General features: G+C 43.0%; 1 protein-coding gene across 1 annotated transcript in view; it reads right to left on the bottom strand.

The window, feature by feature from the left end:
- Positions 1 to 15,889, bottom strand: part of slc27a6 (solute carrier family 27 member 6) — a 38,595-nt gene extending 22,706 nt beyond the window's left edge. Inside the window, exons 1-4 of the mRNA XM_024381460.2 lie at positions 15,250 to 15,889; positions 10,580 to 10,789; positions 7,638 to 7,796; positions 2,162 to 2,286 (exon numbers count right to left, since the gene is read on the bottom strand). Coding sequence (XP_024237228.1) covers positions 2,162 to 2,286; positions 7,638 to 7,796; positions 10,580 to 10,789; positions 15,250 to 15,736 — 981 coding nt within the window. The 5' untranslated portion in view covers positions 15,737 to 15,889. The remainder of the gene's footprint in view (positions 1 to 2,161; positions 2,287 to 7,637; positions 7,797 to 10,579; positions 10,790 to 15,249) is intronic.
- Between the last annotated feature and the right edge of the window lie 504 nt (positions 15,890 to 16,393).

A 16,393-nucleotide genomic window follows, 5' to 3' on the forward strand; every position in this document is an offset into this window, starting at 1 on the left:
TCTGTGGGGAGGCCTGTGCCACTGCCAGCCTTCCACCCACGTGCATTAGGATGACCGAGAGAGGGAGAGAGATAGAGAAAGAGGGGACAAAGAGTTCTTTGAGCTCTGTACTCTTGTTCGGCCCGGTCAGCCAGGGTGGAATTATTCTGACCTGATAGGGAGGAGAGGGGAAACAGATACAGATTTGGAACACGGACAACCTAACAAAAGTCCCTGTTGTCCTACAGCCATGAAAATGCAACACAAATCGCTCACAATGTTTTTTTACGATCACTACTTTGTTCAGGGAGTAGCTGTGACCGAAAATAACTTTCTCGCCTTGGAAAAGTATAAAGTATTGTAACAAATCAATTACATTTTTTTTTTTAAATAACCATATCCCTGTCGGCTTGTGATGCTAGTGCAGTGGGAGTTCAGGCTGGCTTATGAAAAGTTGGAGGGGGGGGTTGTGGTGATGGGAATTTCTCAGGAACAAATGAGATTTTCATAAAGACCAAATGATGATTAAGTCATTTGATGATACAATCAGTGGACTTGTTAGCCAGATGCCTTCAGAAAGTATTCACACCCCTTGACTTTCACATTTTGTTGTGTTACAGCCTGAATTTAAAATTGATTAAATTGAGCATTTGTGTCACTGGCCAACACACAATACCCCATAATGTCAGAAGAGAAGTATGGTTTGAAAAATGTTTACAAATGAATTGTTATGGCAAGCCTGAATGTGTTCAGGAGTAAAACATTTCAACAAGTTACATAATAACATGGAATCACTATGTGCAATGATAGTGTTTAACATGATTTCTGAATGACTACCTCATCTCTGTAACCCACACATACAGTTGAGTAGTGAATTTCAAACAGACTCAACCACAAAGACCAGGGTGGTTTTCCAATGTCTCTCAAAGAAGTGCACCTATCGATAGATGGGTAAACATTTAAAAAGCAGACTTTGAATATCCGTTTGAGCATGGTGAAGTTCTTAATTACACGTTGGCTGGTGTATCAATACACCCAGTCACTACAAAGATACAGGTGTCCTTCCTAACTCAGTTGCCGGAGAGGAAGGAAACCGCTCAGGGATTTCACCAAGAGGCCAATTGTGACTTTCAAAAAGTTTCAGAGTTTAATGGCTGTGATAGGAGAAAACTGAGGATGGATCAACATTGTAGTTACTTCACAATACCAACCTAAATGACAGAGTAAGAAAGAAGGATGCCAGTAAAGAATGCAAATATTCCAAAACACACATCCTGTTTGCATTAAGATACTAAAGTTAAACTTTAAACTTTTTTAAATGTGGCAAAGAAATTAACTTTAAGTTCCGAATACAAAGCGTTATGTTTGGGGCAAATCCAAGCATGGTGGTGACTGCATCATGTTATGGGTATGCTTGTCATCGGCAAGGACTGGAGAGTTTTTTGTGACAAAAATAAATGGAATTAGAGCTAAGCACAGGCAAAATCCTGGAGGAAAACCTGGTAGTCTGTTTTCCCACAGACACTGGCAGACAAATTCACCTTCCAGTAGGACAAAAATCTAAAAACACGAGGCCAAATATACACTGGAGTTGCTTACCAAGTTGCTTATTTTATACGTTGCTTAAAATCGTCTTGAAAATCTATGGTCGGACTAGAAAATAGCTGTCTAGCAATGATCAATAACATATTTGACAGAGCTTGAAGATTTTTTAAGAAAATTGTTGTGCAAATACTGTACAATCCAGGTGTCCAAAGCTCTTAAGAGACTTAACTACGAAAGACTCACAGCTGTAATCGCTGCAAAAGGTGATTCTAACATGTATTGACTCAGGGGTGTGATTACTTATGTAAATTATATATTTACGTAGTTTATTTTCACTACATTTGCAAAAATGTCTTAAAAACATGTTTTCACTTTGTCAATATGGGGTAATGTGTAGATGGTTGAGATTATTTTTTAAATCCAGGCTGTAACACAACAAAAATGTGGAATGAGTCAACGGGTGCAAATACATTCTGAAGGGACTTACTTAGTAAAGATGGAACAAAGATGACAGGTGAAATAGAAGTTAAAGAGGGACATTGAAGTAAAGGTTGTACACCTCTGAAAGAAAAATAAACACGTGACGACTGTACTGAGCAAAAGGGGCGAACCATGTCAAAAAATGAATAGTTATTACCTTAGGCTGATTGCACAGATATCGACAGAGCTCGCCGATATACTGGAAGATGGTCACGTCGTATTTTCTACAGTCATTCCAGAACTGTGAGGCTGAGAACTTCTTCTTCAAGACACAGGTAGCGCCTGGGGGAGAGAAAAAACACAACACATTTAAAAATCACAGAGAAATATATATATATTTTTTTAAATGTCAGAGTTAGAAAGCTCTCATCATCCATATCTGTGCGGAGTGAATATGGGATGGATGGAGAAAGAATAGAGGGGGAAACTCACTCAGCTGACTATTCCCTAGTAGGAACATGTTGCTGATTTAGGTGTACTATATATAAACACAAGAAGAAGTAGTTAAGTTGCCTCAAATACAGATAAATCCTTAGATTTATTACATCGTATTGCTTATAAGCTGATAATAAATGCTTGACAAATACTTCATAAAACGCCTTAGAAAACACTTTATACAGAGAGATTAAGTTCAACGTGATAATTGCACGGTTGCCCAAACCACTGCCATTGTTTTTGTTGTTGCTAGCAGTGCCTACAGTTAACTGAAGTTTGTAGTGGCTGTTTAAAGTAAATCGAAGTATGGATTAGAGTTTTTATTGGCCCAGAGACTACTTTTAAAAAATGTATAAAGAGAGAGTCGACTGACGTGCGTCGCCTATTTCATAACATGGGGCTTGTAAAAGCTGTGTTTTTCCACACGAGAGGATCCAGACAAGGAGCCAGGCCCTGCCAATCAGAATGAGGTTGTTGTTTTTTATCCACAAAAGGGCTTTATTACAGACAGAAATACTTCTTGATATGCCACACCCATTAGATGGATGGATTATCTTGGCAAAGGAGAAATGCTCACTAACAGGGATGTAAACATTTCACCACAACATTTGAGAGAAATAAGCTTTTTGTGGGACATTTCTGGGACCTTTTATTCAGCTCGTGAAACATTGGACCAACACTTTATGTTTATGTTGCATTTATATGTTTTTTTCACGTAATATTGTCAAACACTCCTGCCACCCAAGTCATAGCCTGTTCTCTCTGCTACCGCATTGCAAGTGGTACCGATGCGCCAAGTCTGGAACCAATAGGAACCTGAACAGCTTCTACCCCCTAAGTCATAAGTGCTACATTTAACGGACTCTATTTGCACTAATGTTTTTGACTCATCACATACGCTGCTGCTACTATTTATTATCTACCCTGTTGCCTACTCACTTTATTTCTAGTTATATGTACTTATCTACCTCAATTACCTCATACATTGACTCAGTACTGGTACCCCGTGTATATAGCCAAGTTATCATTAATCATTGTTAATTTATTATTACTTTTCAATTTTTTTCTCTATTTGTTGGGAAGGGCCCATAAGAATTTCACTGTTAGTCTACACCTGGTGTTTACAAAGCATGTGACAAATAAGATTGGATTTTATTTAAAAAAAAATATTATTACATATATTTTTTGGACCAATCACAAGTGGGGCATCACCCCTAACGCCTTCATGTACGGGCTGCCATTAGAGTTCTTCAAACACAGAACCTATAGTAAACCCTCACTCTCCACGCAGCCTTTAGTAAACCCTCACTCTCCACGCAGCCTATAGTAAACCCTCACTCTCCACGCAGCCTATAGTAAACCCTCACTCTCCACGCAGCCTATAGTAAACCCTCACTCTCCACGCAGCCTATAGTAAACCCTCACTCTCCACGCAGCCTATAGTAAACCCTCACTCTCCACCAGCCTATAGCAGCCTATAGTAAACCCTCACTCTCCACAGCAGCCTATAGTAAACCCTCACTCTCCACGCAGCCTATAGTAAACCCTCACTCTCCACACAGCCTATAGTAAACCCTCACTCTCCACAGCCAGCCTATAGTAAACCCTCACTCTCCACCAGCCGCAGCCTATAGTAAACCCTCACTCTCTCCACGCAGCCTATAGTAAACGCAGCCTATAGTAAACCCTCACTCTCCACGCAGCCTATAGTAAACCCTCACTCTCCACGCAGCCTATAGTAAACCCTCACTCTCCACGCAGCCTATAGTAAACCCTCACTCTCCACGCAGCCTATAGTAAACCCTCACTCTCCACGCAGCCTATAGTAAACCCTCACTCTCCACGCAGCCTATAGTAAACCCTCACTCTCCACGCAGCCTATAGTAAACCCTCACCTCCACGCAGCCTATAGTAAACCCTCACTCTCCACGCAGCCTATAGTAAACCCTCACTCTCCACGCAGCCTATAGTAAACCCTCACTCTCCACGCAGCCAGTAAACCCAGCCTATAGTAAACCCTCACTCTCCACGCAGCCTATAGTAAACCCTCACTCTCCACGCAGCCTATAGTAAACCCTCACTCTCCACAGCCAGCCTATAGTAAACCCTCACTCTCCACGCAGCCTATAGTAAACCCTCACTCTCCACGCAGCCTATAGTAAACCCTCCCTCCACGCAGCCTATAGTAAACCCAACCCTCACTCTCCACGCAGCCTATAGTAAACCCTCACTCTCCACGCAGCCTATAGTAAACCCTCACTCTCCACGCAGCCTATAGTAAACCCTCACTCTCCACGCAGCCTATAGTAAACCCTCACCTCCACGCAGCCTATAGTAAACCCTCACTCTCCACGCAGCCTATAGTAAACCCTCTCCACGCAGCCTATAGTAAACCCTCACTCTCCACGCAGCCTATAGTAAACCCTCCCTCCACGCAGCCTATAGTAAACCCTCACTCTCCACACAGCCTATAGTAAACCCTCACTCTCCACACAGCCTATAGTAAACCCTCACTCTCCACACAGCCTATAGTAAACCCTCACTCTCCACGCAGCCTATAGTAAACCCTCACTCTCCACGCAGCCTATAGTAAACCCTCACTCTCCACGCAGCCTATAGTAAACCCTCACTCTCCACGCAGCCTATAGTAAACCCTCACTCTCCACGCAGCCTATAGTAAACCCTCACTCTCCACGCAGCCTATAGTAAACCCTCACTCTCCACAGCCTATAGTAAACCCTCACTCTCCAGCCACAGCCTATAGTAAACCCTCACTCTCCACGCAGCCTATAGTAACCTCACTCTCCACAGCCTATAGTAAACCCTCTATAGTAAACCCTCTCCACACAGCCTATAGTAAACCCTCACTCTCCACACAGCCTATAGTAAACCCTCCTCTCCACACAGCCTTAGTAAACAAGCCTATAGTAAACCCTCACTCTCCAGCAGCCTATAGTAGTAAACACTCTCCACAGCCTATAGTAAAATCGAGCCTATAGTCCTTCAGATATAATCAGAGGTAGTCAAGTGTTGTGTTCTCGTTGCCACACTGAGTAAATATGCTAAAAAAAAAATGGACTGAGTGTTATAGACAGGTCCTTGACCTGTCCCAGGTTTTCCAGGAAGCAAATGTGCGTTGTGAGGAAGTTGAGGAAGACTGTCAACTTTGCTGTTATTCGGAATAAATGTGCACCAATCAAAAATACAAATAAATCTGAAGCCACCATGGTATTGAGAAGGACCATTTTGTATTTTTGTGTTTACATATTCTGCTTTAAGTGACCATTTTGTATTTTTGTGTTTACATATTCTGCTTTAAGTGACCATTTTGTATTTTTGTGTTTACATATTCTGCTTTAAGTCTCCATACTCTGCTTTAAGTGACCATACTGTACTCCAAATCAGTCAAAATCATTCACATCTGACAAATCATTTCCAACCAGCAACACTGAAGCCTCAGCCGGTTACTGTCGGTCACGCAACTTGTTAGTTAGTGTACACGACATGCCCGTTTGCTCATCCTGCTCTGAAAGCATTCATTGAGATGCTAATTGGGGAGAAATGAAGGATCACCAGTGATTGCAGAGGCATTAGAAACACAATGCGTCCCAAACCGCACCCTATTCCCTATATAGTGCACTACTTCTTAACAGGCTCCATAGGGCACCGGTCAAAAGTAGTGCACTATAGAGGGAATAGGGTGCCATTTGGGACACACCAGGAAGCACTCTTGAAACGAGACTCGGTATAGTAACAACACTGACGCAGGAAAGACACAAGATGGTTTCTACCTTACGCATGTAAATCAGAATTCATAACGAGTGTGGGAATAAAAATAATGGTTTCACGTTGCCCTGGCTGTTATTGTCTATATTTAAATATATTGACTGTGAGGACTGCACGCGTCTCTAGATAACACATCCGTCGAGAGTTGTTTAATGTAGTCATGCACATCATTGTAGCCGTGTCCTAACATAGCCTTAATTCAGACAACTTTTCCTTAAGAAACAAACCTACTGTATCGTGTTTTTGTTATGAAACAATTGAACAGGAAAAAGTGAATGTCTCAACACACCATCTTACATTAAGTGAACAAAACATTAAGAACACCATCCTAATATTGAGTTGCACCCCTCTGCCCCCCTTTTGCCCTCAGAACAGCCTCAATTCGTTGGTGCGTGGACTCTACATGGTGTCAAATATTTCACAGGGATGCTGACCCATGTTGACTCCAATGCTTCCCACAGTTGTGTCAAGTTGGCTGGATGCCCTTTGGGTGGTGGACCATTCTTGATACACACGGGAAACTGTTGAGCGTGAAAAACCCAGCAGCGTTGTAGTTCTTGACACAACCCGGTGGCACCTACTACCATACCCCGTTCAAAAGGCACTAAAATATTTAGTCTTGCCCATTCACCCTCTGAATGGCACACGTACACAATCCATGTCTCAAGGCTTAAAAATCCTTCTTTAACCTGTCTCCTCCCGTTCATCTACACTATTTCAATGGATTTAATAAGGGACCATAGCTTTCACCTGGATACACCTGGTCAGTCTGTCATGGAAAGAGCAGGTGTCCTTAATCTTTCATACAGGTTTTCATAGACCTGCGTTCAAATAGTATGTGTTCTTTCAAATGCATAAGCGGAGTTTGATTGAGCTTGACTGGTGCAAAGGAACCAATAGAATATCCCATTTGGCACTTTAGAGGAATGAGTAGTTTTGGAAGCTGGGGATGATTAGGTGGCCATGATAGTGTATGAGGGCCATATTAGACATTTATCCAGGACACCGGGGTTAACACCCCTACTCTTACAATAAGTGCCATGGGATCTTTAGTGACCACAGAGAGTCAGGAAACTTATTTGAACATCCCATCCGAAAGATGCACCCTACGCACTGAAAGGCAATGTCCCCTTCACTGCCCTGGGAACATTGGACCTTCCTTAGACGAGAGGAAAGAAGGCCCCCTACTGGCCCTTCAGCACCACTTCCAGCTACATCTGGTCGCCCATCCAGGGACCGACCAGGACTGACCGACCAGGACCGTCCTTAGATTCAGAGTCAAGCCAGCAATGGAATACAAGGTGGTATGCTGCTGGCGGAAGGAAGGAAATATGAAAGGAAGGAAGGAAGGAATGATGCATCTTTAAAAGTATTTGAACACAGCCAATAGAGATATACTGCTGCCATTTTACCCATCTCGATGGTTCCCCCGACACCGATGAGAGAGGCTGCACTGTGGTAGAGAGGCAGGGGGATGTAGACCACGTCATCTTCCGACCCACCGTAGGCCCAGAACCCTGCTGCAGCCTTCAGGGACTGGAGGTGTGTGATGACCGCAGCCTTAGGCAGACCTGCAACAACACCGACACGACCATCAACCAACATTACGACAACCACGGGAGAATGCTATTCACACACACACACACACGTTGTAACATAAGGCTCATCATTCTTAGCCCCTCTTTACTGTCTTATTGTAGGTGTAGGGTGAAGTTGCTGCTAGACACAGATCTTGGATCAGTTTAGTGTTTTCCCCTCTAATGGGTAAGGTTTGCATTGGGGGAGGGGGAAGCTGATCCTAGAGCTGTACCTAGGGAGAAACTTTACCCCGGTGTGTGGTGGCTGGTCACGGACAAAATGACTCCTGTGTGCAACATATTTCAATATGAAAGCGGAGTCTGATCCTCCTCTTGGGAACATGCCATAACATAGACAGATCAAATAAACGCCTACACGTCATATAAAAATAACTACCCTGACCTATTTGATTACTAAAATGTCATGCAGACTGCTGTATCACTATCCAACTTTGAAAATGTCTCTAATAATTGCAGATCGACTGTATTATTAACCACATCCTATCTGAATAGACATTGTAGAATGGCCACGATGAAAGGACATGGGAGGAAATCAATACAACACATTATAGGAAAAGCAAACAGAGGTCAGATATCATTGTATCGTTCCTCTGTGGTACAGGACGGTCCGATATCATTGTATCGTTCCACTGTGGTACAGGACGGTCCGATATCATTGTATCGTTCCACTGTGGTACAGGACGGTCCGATATCATTGTATCGTTCCACTGTGGTACAGGACGGTCAGATATCATTGCTAAAGGATGGTGGTATGTTGATCTTCAAAGTCCACATTCAGACATATGAACCAAAAGAAGTTCAACCCATTCAAAGTTAAGAGTGGTGTTGTCTGCAGTCAAGAACGAACGGCTCCACTAAAAACACAACATTCGCAACACGATGTTCTATCAGGTTGACCTGTTGATTCTTATCTCTGTACAGGGGAAGTTTTATGAACAACAGGAAATAGATCACTATTTTATTCAAACATGAAAAGGAACCTGGCTTTAGCCCTGAATCCCACTTCTATTCCCATCTTGTATAATAATAATAATAATAATAATAATAATCTCTTCGCCCCGAAAACACCCTATTCCCTATATAGTGCACTCCTTTTGACTTTAACCCTATGGGGCCCAGGTCAAAAGTAAGGCACTATATAAGGGAATAGGGGACCATTTGAGACACATTCCATGTCATTATTGACCTTGCCAACCTAATGACCCCCCAATATAAACACCATGTTAGTTGAGTCTTACATTCCATGTCATTATTGACCTTGCCAACCTAATGACACCCCCCCCAAATATAAACACCATGTTAGTTGAGTCTTACTAACCAGGTTATCATCCAACTTTTAAATGCCGGTAAAGTACATGTTGGATTTTTAAAAAACAAATTTCACGACAGGCCTGATGGAAACTTGTCAGTAAAAACGTTCCAAATGTCAACATAACAAAAATACGCAAGACAAGGTGGGATCTTTTTGTGTCGGTAAAATGTATTATGCGAGAAATGGCGGTAGAAACGCTTTTATGACCAAGTATTGATATAATAACCATAATATTGAAGCAAACTTGGGAGTCATGCAATGATATGTTGTGTGGTCCTCCCACTACGACTCGGGAAAGAGTACAGTTTATTAGGCTACAGATGAAATACATGATATGTTGTGTGGTCCTCCCACTACGACTCGGGAAAGAGTACAGTTTATTAGGCTACAGATGAAATACATGATATGTTGTGTGGTCCTCCCACTACGACTCGGGAAAGAGTACAGTTTATTAGGCTACAGATGAAATACATGATGAACTTCACAGGATGATCAAAGTGCACCGTGATGAGCATGATGCCCCTTTCCAATAAATATGGAGTGTCTCATTCTGGTGACACGATGATCGATGCTCGACTGACGTTTGATAAATACAAATAATCTCGTTCTTTTGTCCAGAATAAATCTCATCATAAAGGCTATAGCCACCCTGTATGTGTGAGCCGTTGGCTGGAGAAAATGTGTCAAGACCATTGTGGGTACATTCGCTATATAACACAACATTTTTAGAGTGACAAAACAATCAGTAGAATTAAAAATGTTACCCAGCTAATCTGTATTTTTATTCGGTACATTGGAATTGAACCACAAGTCATTTTTATGTCCAATACGTCATCAAGCACAGTCCGCAACACGTCCATTTGATGGAAACGTGGTAAAACACGCACATTATTTTTTTACGTCGATTTTTGAGTATTCGCATGAAAATCTGTCGCCAATTGGGAGGGAAACCTGACTGAGAAACGAATTCAGTCACGAGAGTTGAGTCTGACCTCCCTCAAGGACAATCAGCTAATTAGCAGGGGTGAGAGGTGGTGGTTTCCCAGCAACAAAACTAAAACAACGCAACATAGTGATGATTTAAGGTGATGTTATACTAACAATCACGTACTTACTAATGGGCCTCCTCAAATGAAAACACTCATGTTAAGTGCTAACGAAGGAGTCATTCATTTAATAAACGTGCAACTAATACGTGATTAACATGCAACTAAATAGTAATTAAAGGGGAAGTTCAGAATTGAACTTGAAAGTGATTTTGCCTCCATCACTTCCATTGACTATTTGCTAGTGGTGGCTAAAGATGAAGTTTGTAGTGGCTGTTTGGAAAACCAAACCATGAGTTACAGTTTCTCTTGGCCCATAGATCTAACATCAAGTTGTAAAATCCTGAACTTCCCCTTTAACGTATAACTAATGACAATTAAACACGTAACAGACGCACCAGTGGTTCCTGAGGTGAAGATGTAGAGGGTGGCGGCCTTGAGGGAGGTGGTAGCCCTCAGGGCAGGCGGGGTGGGCTTGTCCGACGCCTTGTCCATCTTATCTAGCAGTGTCTGGACCTCCGTGTGGCTGCTCTCGTTCTTCATGGCCCACACCGAGATGTTGTCCTCCAGGAAGCTGGGCAAGATGTCCTCCAAGGAGTCCAACAGGTCTGAGAGGAATAATAGTGAAGTGAATGAGTTATTCAATAGGGCGAATCACTCAATAATTGCCTTGTCCAGGCAACACAGACCACATGGATCTGGGACTCGGTTAAATAAATGTAAGTGGTTGCTTTTTAAAAAATTTAAAAATTTCACCTTTATTTTACTAGGCAAGTCAGTTAAGAACAAATTCTTATTTTCAATGACGGCCTAGGAACAGTGGGTTAACTGCCTGTTCAGGGGCAGAACGACAGATTTGTACCTTGTCAGCTCGGGGATTCGAACTTGCAACCTTCCGGTTACTAGTCCAATGCTCTAACCACTAGGCTACCCTGCCGCCTCTACACTCTAACCACTAGGCTACCCTGCCGCCTCTACACTCTAACCACTAGGCTACCTGCTGGTTACTAGTCCAACGCTCTAACCACTAGGCTACCCTGCCACCTCTACACTCTAAACACTAGGCTACCCTGCCACCTCTACACTCTAACCACTAGGCTACCCTGCCGCCTCTACACTCTAACCACTAGGCTACCCTGCCGCCTCTACACTCTAACCACTAGGCTACCCTGCCACCTCTACACTCTAACCACTAGGCTACCCTGCCGCCTCTACACTCTAACCACTAGGCTACCCTGCCGCCTCTACACTCTAACCACTAGGCTACCCTGCCGCCTCTACACTCTAACCACTAGGCTACCCTGCCGCCTCTACACTCTAACCACTAGGCCACCCTGCTTCTGGACACTAATGCTGTACCATTATGTTCAATGCATATTGTCAAGGTTTTTTTTGCATGCTCCCTCCATTGACATCAATCCGTTATATCCTGTGTGTGAAATGCATGACAATCTCAAATGAGGATTGTTATACTGTCAAAGTAGCCTAGTGGTTAGAGCGTTGGACTAGTAACCGGAAGGTTGCAAGTTCAAACCCCCAAGCTGACAAGGTACAAATCTGTTGTTCTGCCCCTGTTCCTAGGCCGAATTTGTTCTTAACTGACTTGCCTAGTAAAATAAAAATTGTCACTGATGAAGGACAACTGTGCCAGCAAGCAGGTGTATGAGATTAGGCCTCTGAGTAAGCACAGATGCATTGAAGAAAGCAGTAAAGTAGGAGTGAGTACAGGGAAGAGAGATATTCCCAGCAGGTTTAGGACGTCGTCATCCTAAATTTGGCCTTTAGCCAAGGGGACTCACAGTTAACACATTTCTAATGAGTGGCCCATGAGAGGTGGTCAGAGCACTGGCAGTGTGGTGCCAGGACAACAACCTCTCCCTCAATGTGAGCAAGACAAAGGAGCTGCTCGTGGACTACAGAAAAAAGGCAGACCTAACAGGCCCCCATTAACATCGACGGGGCTGTAGTGGAGCGGGTCAAGAGTTGTCCACATCATCAGCGATCTATCACGGTCCAAACATACCATGTCAAAACCTCCCCCCCCCCCTCAGGAGACTGAAAAGATTTGGCATGGGTCCCCAGATCCTCAAAAAGGTTCTACAGCTGCACCATCGAGAGCATCCTGACCGGTTGCATCACCGCCTGGTATGACAACTGCTCGGCATCCGACCGTAAGGCGCTACAGAGGGTAGTGCGAACGGCCCAGTACATCACTGGGGCCAAGCTTCCTGCCATCCAGGACCTATACAGTGCCTTGCGAAAGTATTCGGCCCCCTTGAACTTTGCGACCTTTTGCCACATTTCAGGCTTCAAACATAAAGATATAAAACTGTATTTTTTGTGAAGAATCAACAACAAGTGGGACACAATCATGAAGTGGAACGACATTTATTGGATATTTCAAACTTTTTTAACAAATCAAAAACTGAAAAATTGGGCGTGCAAAATTATTCAGCCCCCTTAAGTTAATACTTTGTAGCGCCACCTTTTGCTGCGATTACAGCTGTAAGTCGCTTGGGGTATGTCTCTATCAGTTTTGCACATCGAGAGACTGAAATTGTTTCCCATTCCTCCTTGCAAAACAGCTCGAGCTCAGTGAGGTTTGATGGAGAGCATTTGTGAACAGCAGTTTTCAGTTCTTTCCACAGATTCTCGATTGGATTCAGGTCTGGACTTTGACTTGGCCATTCTAACACCTGGATATGTTTATTTTTGAACCATTCCATTGTAGATTTTGCTTTATGTTTTGGATCATTGTCTTGTTGGAAGACAAATCTCCGTCCCAGTCTCAGGTCCTTTGCAGACTCCATCAGGTTTTCTTCCAGAATGGTCCTGTATTTGGCTCCATCCATCTTCCCATCAATTTTAACCATCTTCCCTGTCCCTGCTGAAGAAAAGCAGGCCCAAACCATGATGCTGCCACCACCATGTTTGACAGTGGGGATAGTGTGTTCAGGGTGATGAGCTGTGTTGCTTTTACGCCAAACATAACGTTTTGCATTGTTGCCAAAAAGTTCAATTTTGGTTTCATCTGACCAGACCACCTTCTTCCACATGTTTGGTGTGTCTCCCAGGTGGCTTGTGGCAAACTTTAAACGACACTTTTTATGGATATCTTTAAGAAATGGCTTTCTTCTTGCCACTCTTCCATAAAGGCCAGATTTGTGCAATATACGACTGATTGTTGTCCTATGGACAGAGTCTCCCACCTCAGCTGTAGATCTCTGCAGTTCATCCAGAGTGATCATGGGCCTCTTGGCTGCATCTCTGATCAGTCTTCTCCTTGTATGAGCTGAAAGTTTAGAGGGACGGCCAGGTCTTGGTAGATTTGCAGTGGTCTGATACTCCTTCCATTTCAATATTATCGCTTGCACAGTGCTCCCTGGGATGTTTAAAGCTTGGGAAATCTTTTTGTATCCAAATCCGGCTTTAAACTTCTTCACAACAGTATCTCGGACCTGCCTGGTGTGTTCCTTGTTCTTCATGATGCTCTCTGCGCTTTTAACGGACCTCTGAGACTATCACAGTGCAGGTGCATTTATACGGAGACTTGATTACACACAGGTGGATTGTATTTATCATCATTAGTCATTTAGGTCAACATTGGATCATTCAGAGATCCTCACTGAACTTCTGGAGAGAGTTTGCTGCACTGAAAGTAAAGTGGCTGAATAATTTTGCACGCCCAATTTTTCAGTTTTTGATTTGTTAAAAAAGTTTGAAATATCCAATAAATGTCGTTCCCCTTCATGATTGTGTCCCACTTGTTGTTGATTCTTCACAAAAAAATACAGTTTTATATCTTTATGTTTGAAGCCTGAAATGTGGCAAAAGGTCGCAAAGTTCAAGGGGGCCGAATACTTTCACAAGGCACTGCATAATAAGCTGTGTCAGAGGAAAGCCCATAAAATTATCAGAGACTCCAGTCACCCAAGTTATAGATTGCTTTCTCTGCTACTGCACGGCAAGCGGTACCGGAGCACCAAGTCTAGGACCAAAAGGCTCCTCAACAGCTACTACCCCCAAGCCATTAGACTGCTGAACAATTCATAAAGATTCATAAATTGTCCGGTGGCGATTTTTATGAATTGTTCAGAACTCTAATGGCTTGGAGGTAGTAACTGTTGAGGAGCCTTTTGGTCCTAGACTTGGTGCTCCGGTACCGCTTGCCATGCGGTAGCAGAGAAAACAGTCTATAAATTGCAACTCCAGGGTTGTTAGTTCAATTCCCACAGGGGGACCAGTACAAATATACAAATATATATATATATATATATAAATATATATATATATATACTCACTTCTGTAAGTTGTCCTGGATAAGAGCTTCTAATAAAACATGTTCGGTGTCTATGATGAAGACATTAATTGCTGATCATACAAGGTGTATGGGCCATTTAGAATTATAGCATACATAGTAATAGCACTATGAACCGGAATGCTTTACACATGGTTCGATGAGACCATATAGTCCTGGACTAAAATTATTGCTCAACGGAGAATCTCCAAGTGCTTTTTGGTCCATTACTTTTTTTATGTGTCTGGGAAAACTGCCCCACAACGTATAGAAATACATGTACATTGCATTTGACCCAGTCACCTTAATAAGCTTCATCCTTGGTAACATGGCCATATGGACTTAACAAGCTTACTCATGTTGATATGTCTCGTTGTCAACGACTGTGTGTAGGTAAAATTCGTAACACCAATAGGACTTCGTAGAATTCAGTGGGGAGTATACACAAGCACATTTGCTAGAGCATCCCTGTTTCACAACACTGGTTAGGCTCGTAAGGCTGCTGGGTGGAATGACAGATCGCCTGGAATGCTGCAGCTCTCAAAACACATCCGGCGTGGGCTACAACTATGTGAACGATGTTTTTCCCCATTACATTTCTTTGGACACATTTAATAAATAAATAAAACATCTTTAAAACAAAACAAAAACATTACGGCGGTCGTGTGGTAGGCTAATAACGTTCATTATCTAATTATTATGTCACCGATTGGCCGCCAACAGCCTACGCGACACTCATCAACTGTTACGTAGACTATATTACATGTTTACCTGCACCAACAACAAGAGTCTTGGCCCCACAGCAGTTGAAACAATGTAGCAACGATCTGGACTTAATGTTTGTGTTTAGAAAGGCCACTGCACATCCGAGTTTGATCAATCCGAACCAAACACAGATGAAGTCGGGCTCATTGTTCATCAGAAGCGCAACGGAGTCCCCTTTCTTCAACGTGCCCTGCTCGAGGAAGACATTCGCCAATTTGTTGCTCCGCTCGTTAATGTCTTGATAGGTGTACGTTATTCCCTCATATATAAGGAAAGGTTTTGTGGGAATTCGCTCTGCCTGTTGGACGAATCTGTCAATGATAGTGACAACTTTTGAAGTAATTTTGAATATCTCCAGACGTGCGCCGTATCGGATGACTTTCACTAAATAAAAAACATCCTTCCAAAAGTAAGGGAAACACAGTTTCTGTACAACGTGTAGGGCGAAAATGCCAGCCACTAGAGCTGTCACCGATCCCAACGAGAAAAACATCGCGCCAGTTCCAAACCAATTCCTTTGACAATTCTAGAAAGAGACGCCGTGGATGTCACTGTCCCGCATTGTTACAAAATGATGTAAAGGAGAGCAGCGCATTCAGTTAAAGTCTTAGCTGGCTCTCTGGCCTTATGAAACGCACATGGAATCATGTGACTCTTGTTGTACAACTAACCGCTAAAGGGGGAGTGTCCTTACAAGAGCACGTTTCGCTCCAGTCTGACAGTTTGTAGCGAAATGTGTAAAGACCTGCAGTCAACATTCTTGCCGTTGTCAAGAATATCAACCACGCCTAGGATATATAGATTTGTAAAACCAAGATAGATCCATAGAGATAGATAGAGGACTCATCTTTTGTATCTGTGCCATTATAGCGTCTGGACAGCATGGCAGCGCCATTGAGGCTATCTCCATTTTAAAGTAGTCACTTTTGTTCTTCACAATTGGCTGATCCCAGCCAATGACCCTGTTGGACAAGACTCCATGTAGGTCAGCAGGAAGGATAAGGCCAATGAAGTTAGAAGTCCCACAAAGTTGACTACATTAAAATGGTGGAAACCCTCAATGGCGCTGTCCATGCTAATAGAGGTCCTTTGGCCCCAATATGGATAGGTCAAGCTGTTCCTTTGACACCTATTGCTACCCTACCTGTCC

The sequence above is a fragment of the Oncorhynchus tshawytscha genome, linkage group LG20 (assembly GCF_018296145.1).
Source record: "Oncorhynchus tshawytscha isolate Ot180627B linkage group LG20, Otsh_v2.0, whole genome shotgun sequence".
Taxonomy (NCBI): domain Eukaryota; kingdom Metazoa; phylum Chordata; class Actinopteri; order Salmoniformes; family Salmonidae; genus Oncorhynchus; species Oncorhynchus tshawytscha.